Here is a 16,345-nt window from a genome sequence, read left to right on the forward strand (position 1 = left end):
TGAGGCCCAGAAGAGTGAGTTCCTTCCCCAGGGATCCCTGGCGATCAAATTAACGTGAGTTAGTAGAAGAAGCACCAGTCCAAAGCCAGATGTTCTGACGCTGAGACCGTCACTAAGGTCCCTAAGCCCCGACCCCGTCTGTAAAGCGACACAGTAGTGCTTGCAGGGTCCCACAGAGCAATGGAGGGAAGCCTGTTTGGTTGGCAGAGGTGTGCGGGTGGGCACACCTCGTCTCACTGTGCTTCGCTGTGCTGCGCCCCACAGGGGGCGCGCCTGGCTCAAGGATTGAAGGTTCGCAGCGACCTGGCCTTAGGCAAGTCTGTCGGCGCCATTTTTGCAACAGCACCTGCCCACTTGGTGTCCCTGCGTCACATTTTGGTCATTCTGTCAATATTTTAAACTTTTTCATTATCATTGTATCTGTTGTGATGATCTGTGATCAGTGATTTTCAGTGTTACTATTGTAATTGTTTGGGGCACCACGAACCGTGCCTGTGTAAGACGGTGAACTTCGTAAATGTGTGTGTCCGGCTATTCCCCCATCTCTCTTCTTCTTGGGCCTCCCTGTTCCCCGAGACACAACAGTATTGAAACTAGGTCAGTTAATAACCCTACAATGACTTCTAAGTGTTCGTGTAAAAGGAAGAGTTGCACATCTCTCACTTTAACTCAAAAACTAGAAATGACTAAGCTCAGTGAGGAAAGCAGTCGTAAGCCGAGACAGGCAGAAAGCTAGGCCTGTGGTGCCACACAGTTTCAGGCTGTGAATGCAAAGGGTCCTTGAAGGAAGGTGAGCGTGCTTCTCCGGGGACACCCGGATGATAAAGTGGAGCAGCCTTGCTGCTGATACGCAGAAAGTTTTACTGGCCTGGGTGGAAGGTCAAACCAGCCACAACATTCCCCAAACCAGAGCCTCATCCAGAGCAAGCCCCTTACTCTGTTCAATTCTCTGAGAGCTGAGAGGAGCGAGGAAGCTGCAGATGAAAAGTCTGAAGCTAACAGAGGCAGGTTCATAAGGTTCAAGGAAAGGTGTCTCCACAACATGAAAGGGCACAGTAAGGCAGCAAGCGCTGGTACAGAAGCTGCCCCAAGTTCCCCGAGAAGATCTAGCTGAGAGCGTTAATGAAGCTGGCCGTAGTAAACATATTTCCCACGCACACAAACAGCCTTCTGTTGGAAAAAGAGGCCATCTGTGAGTTTCACGGCTGGAGAGAAGAAGTCGGTGGCTGGCTTCCGAGCGTCAAAGGACAGGCTGCCTCTCTTGTTAGGGGCTAAGGCAGCGGTGACTTTCAGTTGACGCTAGTGCTCATTAACCATTCTGAAAATGCTAGGGCCCTTGAGAATCACACTGAGTCTACACTGCCCATGCTCTGTAAATGGAACAGCAAAGCCCAGACGGCAGCACGTCTGTTTACAACATGGTTTAATGAATATTTTAAGCCCACTGTTGAGAAGTACTGCTCAGAAGAAATGATTCCTTTCACAATATGCTGCTCATTGACAATGTACCTGGTCACGCAAGAGCTCCGATGGAGATGTACAAGGTTAACGTTGTTATGCCCATTAACACAACATTTATCCTGTAGCCCGTGGGTCAAAGAATAAGTCTGACTTTCAGGTCTTTTAAGGGATACACTTTGTAAGGCACAGCGCCACGAACAGTGCTTCCTCTGATGGGTCTGGGCAGTGCAAACTGAAAACCTTCTGGGAAGGAGTCCTCATTCTACATGCCATTAAGAACATTTGTGATTCCTGGGGAGAGGTAAAAATACCAGCGTTAAAAGGGGTTTGGAAGAACTTTACTCAGACACTCTTGAGGACTTGCGGGGCTCCAGGCTGCAGGGGCAGAAGTGCCTGCAGCCTCGGAGGACACATCAAGAGACTAGAATTAGAAGCGGAGCCTGAAGATGTGATTGAGTTGCTGCAGTCTCACGATGAAACTTCTCATGGATGAGTGAAGAAGGTGATTTTCTGAGATGGAATCTACTCCTGGTTGACACGGCAACAAAGGAGTCAGAGTACGACCTAGACTTCGTTGCTAAAGCAGCAGCAGGGCTTGGTAGGACTGACGCCTGCTGTGGAACAAGTTCCACTGAGCAAAAGATGCCGTCAAACAGCATCACGTGCTACAGAGAAGCTGCTTGTGGCAGGAAGGACGCATCAGTGTGGCAGACTTTTTTGTTGTCTTCTTTAAGACGTTGCTACAGCTGCCCAGCCTGCAGCAACCAGCACCTTGACCAGTCTGTGGCCACCAACCTTGAGGCTCACTGAAGGCTCATAGGATGGCTAGCATTTTTAACAATAAAGTATTTTTAATTAAGGTATATACTCTGTTTTTCAAAGGTGTAATGCTACTGCTCACTTAACAGACATAACTTTTCTATGCCCTGGGAACCAAAGCATTTGTGTGATTTGCTTTATTGCAGTGTTCACTTTGCTGCGCTGACCTGCAGCCGAACCTGCAATTTCGCCCACGTATCCCTGGCAAGCACCCATCGGTCAATCTTCACCATTTGTAACGGCTCCAGGAGCCGCGTCATTCTCACCACGCTCTCCCACTCCCCACTTCTCTTGTGTGGTTTTCCCTCTAGGAGCTAAATGCAGCCCTTCGAGGTTTTTCTCTGGGAAGCCTGGCCCCTAACCCCCCTGTGGTTTTCCCCTGCAGACTGTAAATTCACCTGCCACCCCGAGTGCCGCAATCTGATCCAGCTGGACTGCAGTCAGCAGGGAGGCCCAGCCCGGGACAGGCCCTCTCCAGAAAGCACCCTCACTCCGACCTTCGGCCAGGTAGGCTGCAGAGCTCGAGGACCAGGCTGGAAGCAGCCTTTGCAGGTGCCTTGGGCTCCACTGTCTCTCCAGCAACTCTGGTGGGGGTTGGGGCTGTGGCATGAGTACGCCACTGGTGCTGGATGTCAGGGTCCCCTTCTGGCCAGACGGGGTTCACAGACGCACATTCTGATTCTGCAACCAATTGTGATGTGTGTGGGGTTTTGGTTTTGGTTTTGTTTTTCCCGCATACCACCCAAGCAATTCTCTGATACCAGCTGGGCATCGTACAACTCAGCTTCACTCTCTGCTCCTCCCCGGCCTCTTCAGTTGTCACCTGGGCTTCTGACTGACCAGCTATAGGTGGAAGGTTACCACAACTCCCTGCTTGGGGTTGATTAATTTGTTAGAGCAGCTCACAGAACATAGAGAAACATGTTACATACCAGATTATTATAAACAGGTATGACCAAGGGACCGCCAGACGGGGTGATGCACTGGGCAAGGTGTGTGGGGAAGGGCACAGGGCTCCCATGCCCTCTCCAGGCGTGCCCCGCCCCATGCCCCTCCCCATGTTCACCAGCCCGGAAGCTCACTGATTCCTGTCCTTCGGGTTTTTATAGAAACTTCATTATATAGGCATGACTGGTTGAATCACTGGCCACTAGTGATTGATTCAACCTCCAGCCCCTCTCCCTTCCCTGGAGGTCAAGGGGTGGGGCTGAAAGTTCCAATGCTCTAATCACTTAGTAGGCTCTGCTAGCAGTCAACCTCCTCCTTTAGGTGGGATCCAAAAGTCACCTTATTAACGTAACAAGAAACACCTCGGTTGCTCTCATCACTCCGGAAATTCCAAGGGTTTTAGCAGTTCTGTGCCTGAATTGGGGACAAAGACCCAATGTACGTTTCTTATTATGAATCGAGATAGCACAGGCTCCTTTCCAAGAGCCTGGGGGATGGAACAGGAACAGTGATGCCGAGAGGTCTGTCCTCAGGTATAGGGCCTGCCTTGACCTTGGGCTTCAAGCCAGAGGTGTGGGTATGGGTGGGGCAGCAGGGGTCCCAGAGGAGGCTCCTGAAGATCCTTTGAGGCCTCAGAGCCCTGGAGCAGTGGGAATGTTGGAGCTGCCAGCCCGGCCAGATGAACTGCAGAGGGTCTTGGCAAATATTTCCTCCCTGTGTTAAAGGACCGGGAAATTCGATGCCCAAAGCACATCTCGGTTCTAGACTTGGCCAAGGCGTTGGATCAGGATGTGGCTGTACTTTGATGTCTAGGATTTGGAAGGGTGACAGGAGAGCTTTTTTTTTTGACTCTTGCATTGAACAAGAATTTATTGAGTATCTACTATCTGCCAAGCACTGGTGAAAGTGGGATAATAAATTATACATCACATTTTATATGCTCAAAGAGGCTACATACTGATAGGAGAGGCAGAATACAACCAAATAGTATATACTGTGATGCAATTTGCCACAAAGTATGAATCAATTGTCTTGAGCCCAAAATACAATTGTTTCTGTTGGGAGAAATGACGGAGGACTTCCCAGAGGAGGTGACATTTGATCTGACTCTTAATGTATGAATTAAGGGTTGCCTGTCAAGGAAGTAAGGAGTATTCCAGGACACCACCATTTATTCATTTAACAAATATGATTTGAATGTTGAGCATATGCAGGCCCAGGAATGCCAGGAACTTAGTGATGAAGTAAACAGATATGACCCCTGCCCTCCAGTGCTTGCGGCAGAGTAGAGAAGTGGGACTTTAAACAAGTAAACCCCATGTTTATGAAGGAGAAGCCCAAGGTACTGTGAGAGACAATACAGATACTGGGTAACTGGTTATTTCCTGAAGAGACCCTGAGTGAACCTGGGGGCCCTGGGGTCCAGCCCCCAGTCCCCAGACTCGCCTTCTGCCTGCGTTTTCTGGCTGTGCTGCGCAGGATCAGTGCTGCTTGGTCGTCTGAGCCACCCGTGGGTGTCACCAGCCGCTCAGCTACTCCCCCGTGCCTTTCTCTCCCACTGGGAAGGCTTTACTGCAGAGCAAATATGATGTTTGTTTTTATAAGAATGATATTGAATCAGCCCCGGACGGGCGGCTCAGCTAGTTGGACCTCCGTCCCCACACGGCAGAAGCTGCAGGCTTGGTTCCCGGTCGGGGCACGCTGGGAGGCAACCGATCCACGTGTCTCTCCCCCATCTCTCTCTCTCTCTCTGTCAGTCGATAATCATATCCTCGGGCGAGGACCTTAAAAATGATATTGAATCAGTTCTGAAATATATATTTTAAAATTCTATATATCCTCCACATGCTTTGGAATAGTAACTGCTTCTGGTGTGGCCTGAATGCAACCCAGCCTGTTGGGAGGGCCTTGTCTCTAGCCAGAACCTGTCTAACCAGGTTTTGGTGGGGCGGGGGCGGGGGGGGGGGGGAGGAATCTGGTGGGGGTGGAGGGGGAGGCAAGGACACAAATTTGACTCCCAGAGCCCTAGTGAATGATTTTTTGCTGAAGGTATTCCTCAGCACACCATGTAGCACACCATACAGCAACATTTTCTAAAAATCTTACTTAAACAGCTCTTTATTTTCCCAATCTTCTGTCTCATTTGGGAGCTTCCAAGTATCTCTTCTCTCGGTTCCCTTCAACTCCATGCATCTCCCAGCCTGGAGCCTGCCCCCCACTACTTCCTGGGTTTCCAGTCTCTTCTATCCCTTCTTCGAAAGCTGCAGGTCTCAAAATGGGGCGATTGCCCCCTTTCCCTGGGGGACAGGTGGCAGTTTCTGGAGATGTTTTTGTTTGCCACCACTGCAGGGCGCTACTGGCTTCCAGGGGGTAGAGGCCTGGGGTGCTGCTGAACATGCTGCAGTGCTCTGACAAGGCTCCTGCAGCGAAGAATCATCTGACCCCAAATGTCAGCAGTGCTGAGGTGGAGAAACCCTGCCTGAAGCTGGTTAGCCGCTCCCAGTGTGGGGGGCAGAAGGCCACAGAGGGCCCTGGGAGTTGCCACACACATCCTCCCAAGCTCAGAATGTCAGGTCTGAGCATTTGAAGGCAGAAGCACCCTTTTCCCTCCATCGGGGACCCCCTGGCAAGCTAAGTCACGGCTATGTCCAGAGCAGAAGCACACTGACATATATTGGGTTGGCCAAAAAGTCCGTTTAGTTTTTTTCCATAAAATAAGAGACACATTTTTTATTTCCATCAATAACTTTATTGATTTGGATATTTTTAGTATGTTGGCTATCTCCTGCTATTGGCTTCTAGAGGGAAGGGGCCAGGGGTGCTGCTAAATATCTTCCAATGCATAAGACAGCCCCACAGCAAAGAATTTTTGGCCAAAATGTCAATAGTACCAAGAAACTTTGCAAACCACTTTTGACACATTCGATCAGTCACAGCACCTTCTCCAGACACTGCACAAATCTTTTTTTGCCTTTCAGTTGTGTTTGTACCTTTCTTGAAATAATGAAGCCTAATAAGCCATAAATGTTCATATTTTCTTCCATCCTCAATATTAAAATGGCTACACAAAAATTCACCAATTTTGATAAGTTTTTTTATAGTTTAATGTGTTTTAATAGCAAACTTACAGGCAAGCACAGAAGGCAGACAACATTAAAAACATGCGTGCGTGTAGGACGGCTCAGTTAGTGGGTGGGACCCGCTGTGTGGTAAACGTGCTGCAGACACCATTTAGTTGCCATCAGTAAGAAATTTACTTGTTTTTTAAAAATCCAAATGCTGGCATTGTCCAGAAAAATTTAGCAGGTTTATTTACATGATTATAAAGTTGAACTGCTGAGACTTGTTCACTGAAACACTTTGGTTTGCATTAATGCTTTATGTCCCCAAATCTATATTTTAAAAAAATTCACACACAAATGAAAATGGAAAAACTGCCAATACCTGATTTCTGTCCCCTATTTTCCACTTGCAGTCAATCATATACTTAGGTACTTTTTGATCCCATGGAAAAAAATATATAACGTTCATAACAGGAAGAAGATAATCTTTTTTTAAAGAATGAAATGTTTCCCATCATACAGATTCTTAAGCATGTTCTCCACGTATGGGACGTGCTAGCTGGATGTATTTTGGCAAAATTGTTACACGTTTGGCGTGGATAACACACAGGTTGGTGTCTTCAAAGAGGCCAACCAGATAGGCTTCGCTTGGCTCCTGCAACGCACCAAGAGCTGCACTCTGGAAGTGCATCTCTGTTCTGAAGTCCTGAGCAATTTCTCACACCAGATGCTGAAAGGGAAGTTTGGGAATCAGGAGTTCAGTGGACTTCTGATAACATCTCATTTCACAAAGTGCCACAGTACTAGGCTTGAAACGATGAGTGTTCTTCACCCTTCCAGTAGAGGGCGCATTCTTGCAAGCGGCTTTGATAGCCAGTTGCTTCCTCAGTGCCTCACCACCGGTGTGCATTTGCAGGCAGTCTGCTTTGTAAGAGCCATGGTATAGAGACCTCTTTACTTACACCGCTTCTGCTTAGGCTGGAGCTCTGTGAGCTAGATGCCCTGCTGGAGTTAGAGAGCGATGGCCCAATAAGGTTTTTTTTTAAATGCACGCTGTTATGACAGCTGTCACAATACAATCTAACAAATTTGTTTCGGATGAAGTTAAAGCCATTGTATGGAGAAAACTAACAAACTTTTTGGCCAAACCAATAGAAGGAGCCACATAGAAATACACAGAAGGAGCCAGGGAGGCCCCTGTGGGTGTGGAGCAGCCCCCAGCCAGCAAACAGCCCGGAGGGGGGTTGCTCCGTGGGCGGGGGAGGGCTGCCCTGTTTGCCTTGGACAGGCCCGACTGCGCGCTCCAGCACAAGTGGGGCAGGACCTAGCCTTCTATCAATAAAAGCCGGGCCCAGCTCCAGGCTCACTCGCCTTTTCTAAAAAGGGTGTTTGTGCTGGTTTCCGCCTTGGCTTGGTTTTCTGTCAAATACCAGGATAGACTTTCTTTCACCTTGACCTTGTCACCTGGGCTAGCTAACCTAATGTTCAAGTGCCATTTTCCTGGGGGGTTTATTGTGGCTAGGGCCTTGGTCTGAGCTCAGCTAGTGTGGGGACATATGGCTGTGAGGAGGCCTCAGCTTGGTGGCATTGCTCCTGTTTGCTCTTTAAGGGGAAAAATAAAATCATTGATTTTCTGCCATCCAGAGAGAACCACTGTTAGTTAACATATTTTATTTTTTCTTCCTGTACATTCAGACATTTTTACAAACGTTGTTGAGATCACCCTGTAGGTAGGTATCAACCTTGGAAAAGCAGTGGTCCCAGGATTCTGCCTTCTCTCTGCCATGCCCGAGGGAGGCAAGAGGGAGGGAGGAGGGGCAGGCGTGGGGGGGGCGGGGCTCAGAGCCCCCAGCTCTACTCACAAGACCACATGGGCTTGTGCCTGGGCAGAGAAACCAGGAAGGGCGGCTGGCGGCTGCCTGTGCTTTTGCCAGCCTCAGAGCCAGTGTTCCCAAGTCTCTCCTTGGAGATCCCTGAGGCCTGTGATGTCTGACTTTTCCCGTGGGCACCCACTGCTGACCAAGCAAGCCTCCTCACGTCCACCCCAGACGCCTTCTTCAGTTGAAGCCTATTTCCCGGAGAACATGGCTGCCATTGGCTGAGGACCTCTATAAATTGCCAAACCGGCTGCAGTTCTTTTATTGGAGGCATGCCCCAGCAACTTCATACTTCAGGTGGTCTTGAGGGTGGCCTTACCACGTTGCCCCTGGGATGAAAAAGCCGTCAGGGGTCCCCGTGCCTCCTGAGGAAGCCAGGCCACTGCTGGTTGGGTCCAGTGCTTTCACTGTCTTTGGGAACGGTGACCTGCAGGGAGGAAGTCCTTGCCCCAGACTGCTGATTGTCATCAAAACCGGCTGCGGCCGGAGGGGATCCTGGTAGCTCTGTCCTGGCCTTTGGTGCTGTTTTTCTTGGTACAGGGAATGCTCAGATGACAAGAGAAAAACTCTTTGTTCCACTCAAATCACTGCAACCAGGGATTGAATCTTATGTCTGATGGGCCAGCTTCCCCTCCCCTCCTCCGGGCCGCCAGAATCCCAGGCAGCTGCGTGGCCCCCAGCTCCCAGGCCCCAGCTGCAGAGTCCAGCCCCTCCTACAGCAGGTCCCGAACCCCACTCAGGCCGTGAGTTCCACCTAGGACTCGGGCCATGTCCATGCTCCACCTCAGCTATTATTTGCTTAGCCTTTCTCTGTAGTAAACCTGAACTTTATTTTAGTAAACTTAAACTTATGTTAAAGGAGCTTTTTTAAAAGCCTGAATCACTGTTTGATATACTTAGGATTTTTTCCTGACACATCAAATTCCTTATTCATCTCTAAAATTAAAAGACAATGTGTCTAAGGGCTGCCTCAAACTCTCCCTGCACGTGTCTATGGAGCCAGGCACTCTCCTGAAACCCCCAGAGCCACGGTGGGGAGCCCTGCCCACAGGGGCGGCTCTCTGCAGTCATTGGTCCTGGGCTGCACGGGGTGTGTTGGGTGGAGCTGCTGGCCCCGTGAGCCGTGGAGAGAGTCCCTGGGCAGCTGGGAGGAAACTCCAGCCCCCACACTAGTACCACAGTGCCCTTCCGAAGGAGAGATGGACCCATACATATACCTCAGGGAACAGTGCAAATTGAAAACAAGTCACTCAACAGCACACACAGGACAAACCCATTTGTATTTTGTAGGGGTGCTTGTGTGTGTGTGTGTGTGTGTGTGTGTGAAAGTAGCACGAAGGCTGGAAGATGCCCAGCCAACCTGCTGAAAGAGGTTTCACCTGGGCAGGCAGGGAGTTGAAAGGGGTAGAGTGTGACAACTTCCACTGTTTGCTGTTCGCTTCAGTGTTGTGTGAATAACCAGATACTGTCGCGTGTTTCTAGTATAATATTTTAAAAAGCCGATAACTATTTCTTAAACAAAAGAAAGGCCCTCGGGGTGGGTGACAGAGAGCTAGGTTCTGATGCAGACTGTGTTGAGGAGATAACTGGTGTGTGACGGAAGACAAGCCTCTTGGTTTCTCCGAGCCGCAGGTCTCCCTCCGAGCAGTGCGCCAGTAGGCAGGGTGGTTGTGAGGCTCCACGGGAAGGTCCGAGACCGCGCCTGCCTGCGGGGCAAGGGGTGGGCATCCAGCGCATTTCTGTGGATTTGTTTATCACCTCGAGCCTGCCACAGAAGCCCTCAGTGGCTTGCCATTGTCCTCAGACTCCATCTAAATGTGGATCAGGACGTGAAAGCCTTCGTGGTCTGGCTCTGCCGGTTCTCCAGAATGCCAGCGATGGTTTCGTCCTACATAGAAAACCAGGACACTGCGTGGTTTGGGTGTGCACGTCTTACTACAAGACTTAATGATTATCTCCTCCTTTGCAGCCCAAGTTATTATTCCACTCTGTTGATAAAAAGACCAATAATACCTGGCCCCGTTCACCAAAGGGACAGATGGCTTCCAAAGCCCCAGGGCAGGGCGGCCCTGCCTGCTGGTGTTTCAGCCTGACAGGTTGCTGCCGCCTACACCCCCTCCCCCACCACGCCGCTGTCATTCCTCAGCAGGGCCCCTCTGGAACCATCTCCCTCAGCCGCTGCAGCCTCCGAGTGGTTTCTCAGCTGGCGTGTAAAGCTCAGTCTCCTGGCACCCTGCCCTGTGCTCCCTCCCCCAGTCGCCCTACTCCTCCCTGCTCTCTACCCCACTCTGTCTTCGGATGTGTAAGCACCTAGGGCCAGTTGTGTCCCAGTCCTCAGCCCAGTGGCCACAGCTGAACACAGAACTACCGCACGAGGGAGCCTGGGACCAAGAAGGGGAGAACCTGGGGGCGGGGTCTGTCTCTCTCAAGGTCGAGCCCCTCCCCCTTTGTAATTAGGGCTCAGGATAGGTGCCTGCTCACCTCGCAGGGGGTTCTGGGGCCTGGGCCCCCTCTGAAGTGCTCAATACACTGTAAATGTTTAGCAAATTCAATTGTGGCTGATTGACAACAGTAGCGACCTTTCATTGAGTCATACCATGTGGTCTACTTGTTTAATTAATTATTGAGGGATGTTGAAATCAACTTTAATTGTGGATTTGCCTATTTTTTCCCTACAGTTCTAGCTTCCTGTTTGAGGGGGTGCCCAGAAAAACTGGAATTATCTTCTGGAGGGTGGGCCCCTTGTAGTACAGGATTCCCCCACTAGGCAAATGTTCTAAGAACCCATCTGTATCAGTGTACCAGCTGGCATTGTTGTGAGAGGCTGCATTCAGCTTCAGTGAATTTGTTTTTGAAGACTCTTTCAATGCATTTACAAGAGCACCTGCCCACACTGTGCGAGTGTTCAGCAGGTTTTGACCCCAAAACTCCAAATGATCCCCATGTCCCACCTGCCCTATTCACCTGATTTTGCCCCAAGCTAGATGTTTTTTTTGTTTTGTTTTCCTAGATGAAGAAAAGCCCTTGAAGGGAAAGGTTTTGCTGATGTGGAGGAGGTAAAACAAAACAGCAGGAGCAGTAAAAGGCATCAAAATCAAGTTCAAAAAACTGTTTTGAGCAGTGGAAAAAAGTCTCAATAGTTTCATTGCACCAAATGGAGAGTATTTTGAAGGTGCTTGATGTTTAAACATGTAAGAATAAATACACATTTTTTAATAAATAAATAACGTTTCTTTAGGTTCCCCTAGTATTTTGAAGCTCCATTAGTCAGTGACTAAACATTTAGGACACTTATTTCCTCTTATTAATTGACCCCTTTACATTACTAAATGACCTTTCTTTAAAGGATGTTTTTCTGTAATTTTTGCTCAAGATTTTTTTTTAAAGATTTTATTCTATTTTTAGAGAGAGGGGAAGGGAGGGAGAGAGGGAGAGAAACATTGATGTGTGAGAGAAACATCAATGGGTAGCCTCTCATAGGCCCCCCCAACTGGGGGCCTGGCCTACAACCCAGGCATGTGCCCTGACCAGGAATTGAACCCACAACCATTTGGTCTGCAGGCCAGTGCTCAATCCACTGAGCCACACCTGCCAGGGCACAAAATAGTCTTCTTATCCCTGGTACTATTCTTTGCTCTGAAATCTACTTTGTCTGTTATTAATATAGCCACTCCAGCTCTCTTTTGATTACATTAGCATGGTATTTCTTTATTCATATTTTTAATTTTGGGCTACTTGTGTCTTTGTACTTAAATGTCATTTCTTGTAGACAGCAAATAGTTGGATCATATTTTTTAAATCTGGATAATCTCTGTCCTTTAATTGGGTTATTTAGATAATTTACATTGATGTGATTATTGATATAGGTAGATTTAAGTCTATCATCTTGCTATTTGTTTTCAATTTGTCCTATCTCTTATTTGTTCCCTTTTTCATTTTTTTATCTTCTTTTAGATTAATTGAATATATTCTATGATTCTATTTTATCTAATTTACTGCCAGCCCTCATGTGCCAAAGGATTGAGCCAGTCCCCTGAAGCCCTCTCCACTCTGGCTACATTTGGGGCAGCCGCTCTCCCCCCTCCCCCACACATTGCCCTCCATGCTCTAGAAGCCAGAAGTGCTGGCCACAGCTGTCAGGGATTTGACCTGATAGACAGCTGCATCTCTCGGGAGCTGCCCCAGAGCCCATCGGAGCAGCCCAGGCCAACCCATGGGAGCTCACTTCTGATCAGGCAGGGCCGAAAGGCTTGCCAACTAGGAAGTATCTGAGAATCTGGCTCTGAGGAGGCACAGAGCTCTAGTACTTACTTCCCTAGAAGTCCTTGAGCACTGGAGACACTTCTCTGTGCTCCTCACAGCCCTCCCCTCTGCTTCTATCCTAGAAGCAGTGGCTGCCTGAGCTGACCTCTGCTGGGCTAGGTCAGGCCTGATCTAGGTCAGGCTCCAAGAGGACAACAAAGTCCTCTTTCTGTGCGTAGTGGTGCAAGTCCTGGCCACCTCTCACACGGAGGGCCACACTACCTCGGCCATGAGAGGACTGGTTTTGTCTGGAGAGGGGCACTGAGGGATGTGGTAGTCGATCAGATACACCTTTGGGATTTCTTGAGTCTTCCTAAAGAAGACTCCTTGGGCCTGATTCGAACCCAGCATGAGCTCTTCTGGGCCTCTGACTCTCTGTGTGGCTGATGTCCCTGCCTCCATGGCTTTAAGTGTCGGGGCCCTATCGAAGCTGTTGGCCTGGCAGCCGAGCCAGAGGAGTGCTGCATGGGCCAGAACCCCGAGAAAGTGAATCTTCTGAGTCTAACCAAAATGGTGTGCAGCCGCTTACCTCCTATAGCAGGAAGTCACCTGGGGAGAAATCAAGCTGTCTGTGGTGCCCAGTATGTTTTGTTGCTGTCAAACTCAACCCTCGGGGTGGAGATCTTAAGACGCAGCCCAGACCCCAGGGAAAGGTTGCTCCTGAGAGGCAGGGGAAGGTGTGGGAGGTGTGGTCGCTATTGTCAAATGCGTCAGGAAGTCAGGAGGACAAAGGAGGAGGGTATTGACAGGCAAGAGCCAAACCACAAGAGGGCAGGGCGGCTGCTGGGAAAGTGAATCGAGTGTCGTGCTGCTGAAATGGACAGGTGCGTGACTGTGGCTGGAGATGGGTGCGAGCTGTGGCCTGACACGTGTTGCCTTGAAGGACGCGGATATTGCTGGCGTCACTGGTGGGGGCAGGACAGCAGCTGTGATGGAGAATTGTCAGACACAGAGCCTGCATCTGCCATGGACTTGCTGTGCGGCCACCCTGAGCCCCAGTTTACTCCTCTGTGAATTACTTCCTGCAGAGTTGTGAGCATTAAGTGAGACAACAAAATGTGTGACAGCTCGGGAAGTCTAACGTAATCTCTTATTTCACGTCAGCCTACTGGATTGCACATTATGTGTACACCATACTCAGGCCTGAACTTGAATACCGAGGCTACTGCTTGCCATGTAGAAGGTGCTCGGTGAATAGTCGATAAACGAATGTGTGGAGGAATAAGCAACCAGAGCTTGACACGTGGTACTTATTCCATAAGTATTCGTTGAAGACTGAGTAGAAGCTTCTATGTTATAACAACTCTGACCAGGTCTTGGCCTAGAAGGGTAACTCGGGCAACGAGGGGGCAGGGAGTGTGGAGGAGGTACAGATGGGAACAAGGGACACTACTGGAAGGTTTTGCAATAACTACACTATGGCGCTCGTGGAGACAGGAAACACTGAAGGGGAAGGAGCAGGTGGAAGTGAGGCAGGGAACAGAGGGCTCAGTTTCCAACCTGCAGAGACTGAGGCTGCAGGGGGAGGGCTGGGGAGTCAGTGAGCTACCTGGGAGAGAAAGAGTTCTGAGATGCCAGTCAGTGAGGTTTGGTTGATACTGTTTGCAGAGGTGAGACTTGGCCACTGGAGACGCTGGTGCATAGCAGGAGAAGATAGTCAATGGCCAAACCCTGGGAAAGCCCCAGGAAGCTAAAGGGAAGACAGGTGCACCAGCAGACTGAGAAAGTAGTTCCTACCTTGTCTGTGAAGCTACGTTTTCAGGCAGTCTGCCTGATGTGAGAGCAGTCACAGGGTAAATTCTCAGTGGTGTTGCAGGACCTGAGTTCTGCAGCTGAACCAGCTGGGTTGGTCTGGCCCCACCGTGCAGACACATGGCATGTGTGACTACGTGTAAGTGACTTCAGCTGCCTGAACCTCTCTTCCCCCTCTGTAAAACAGGGATGATAACTGTAGCTTGCCCATCGGTGTGTTGTAGGGATTAAATTAAATGACGCACATCAGGTTATTAGTATAGTACCTGCATATACCGGCTACAAATGACTTCAAAATACATTTCAGGAGTGGGGTTGTACCTCACCCCAGTTTTCAGCCTCCAAATACTGACCTCCACCTCTGACATCCCTCAACGGGACAGATGAGGAAACCTGAGGTTCAAACTTGCTCAAGACACCCTATCAAGCTGGAGCTGGAGTTGGAACTAGTAGAACACCAGCTTCTGTCTAATGTCACAGTTTTTCTGGGACAAACTGGCCACATGACAGGATTTCATTTGAAAATGAAGAAAGCTTAAGATAATATTTTTCATCATCATCAACTTTGAGACAGGAAAGTCACCCATTGAGCATTCACTGGGGCTTTCTGAACCCCCAGCACGATGCCACGGATGTAAGGCTCCACTTGTGCTGCTCAAGGTGCAGCCCCCTCCTCCTGAGCCCAGGGACCAGGAACAGCCAGTTCCCGTCCTTTGTGTGTTCACCTCCAGGGGCATAATAGGCATTGCACAGGCTCTCCGTGCCTCCTTTCCGCCGCCCCCACCCCGCCAGGTTGCCACTGCTGTTGGTTCTTCATAGAGAAGAGGTCGTCAGACACTGAAAGGAACCCCCTCTTTCTCTCTTTGGGACCCCAGAGCTTCAGTCTGGAGTTTTCCTCCTGGAGGCTGGCCAACTTGTTGTATTATATATTATCTTCGCAGATTTCTTCTAGTCCCAGGGTTCTCACCAGCACAGTCTGTTCTGCTGAGTCTTCACACGAAGCTTCCTTCCAAGCCCAGATTCACGGACGGACGAAGTGGGGCAGGGAGACACTAGCAAGGAGTTGGAGGCGTTGAAAGTATGAGCTGTGATGAAACACAGTTACCTCATCTGCAAAGGGGATGATACCTGCTGTCAAGGTTATAGAGCAACCTAGGTGAAGTAATGGGTGTTAAAAGGGCTTTGAAAAGCCCTATTCAGACGTTAGGTTTTCATAATATTTGGGATGGCCTGGAGCAGCACCTGCAAGAACACAGTGTCACTTAGAGTGTTTCCTAATCAGGTCTGGTTTCTCCTGTGTTGCTCACAAGGAGAGACTCATGCTGAGTCCTAGGGTACTTTGGCTTGGTGTTTAAAAAAAGATTATCAGCTGCATTTTAAGGTTGCACATTTTGAATGTGTAACACCGGGGTTGCTTTGCAGAGGTCCCTGCGTGACTCCAAGGGCACAGTGTGGCCACAGAGAATCTGGGGCCTGTTTTTTCCTTAAGTACTGGATTCCCGCTGAGCAAGAAGTTCCTTTTATAAAGAAAAGTGTGTTCCTCTGTGAGCTGGACAAAGCAGGTGGGCTGTTATTGATGGCCCGAGGATCATGCAGAGCCCTCTCTCTGCAGCATTCTTCATCATGGCATTGGACTTGGAGGTACCGGTGAGGCCAATACAAGCTTCCTTTGCCTGAACTGCCGTCTCAGGGGAAACCCCACCAAAAAACACCCTCCAAAATACTCATTTGAAGAAAAGATTGCTCTAGCCAAAGCCAGAACCTACCTTCAATACCATTAATGTGAGCTCTTCCCCTCAAACACCCCGCAGCCCCCTCCAGCCCCCCCCCCCGCCTCCCACCTCCCACTTATTATCTCCCTGTCCACAGAGGCAGCTGCTGGTATTGAGGGTCTTCCGAGCCCAGGGTGACCAGTGGCTGAAGTGCTGGCTCTCCGTTACCTCGAGTTTATGCCTGCCAGGCCCTCACAGGCTTCTGGGAGAAAGATGGCGTGGGAGGACGGAGCCAAACTGGGCTGCGCTTTGAAACCCTCCGGAGCCCTGGCAGAACATGTTCCTCACAAAAGTAGCCAGACCTTGGATGGAGCGGGCAGCATGCCGTCTGGGGCTGAGTCGAGCCCTCTGC

At 49.7% G+C, this 16,345-nt stretch overlaps 1 protein-coding gene across 1 annotated transcript in view; it reads left to right on the forward strand.

Moving 5' to 3' along the window:
- Positions 1 to 2,598: 2,598 nt before the first annotated feature.
- The window catches only part of RASSF5 (Ras association domain family member 5), a 44,185-nt gene continuing 30,438 nt past the window's right edge, over positions 2,599 to 16,345 (forward strand). Inside the window, exon 1 of the mRNA XM_028530723.2 lies at positions 2,599 to 2,787. Within this exon, the coding sequence (XP_028386524.2) occupies positions 2,599 to 2,787 (189 nt within the window). The remainder of the gene's footprint in view (positions 2,788 to 16,345) is intronic.

This window comes from Phyllostomus discolor, chromosome 14, assembly GCF_004126475.2.
Source record: "Phyllostomus discolor isolate MPI-MPIP mPhyDis1 chromosome 14, mPhyDis1.pri.v3, whole genome shotgun sequence".
Lineage (NCBI taxonomy): Eukaryota > Metazoa > Chordata > Mammalia > Chiroptera > Phyllostomidae > Phyllostomus > Phyllostomus discolor.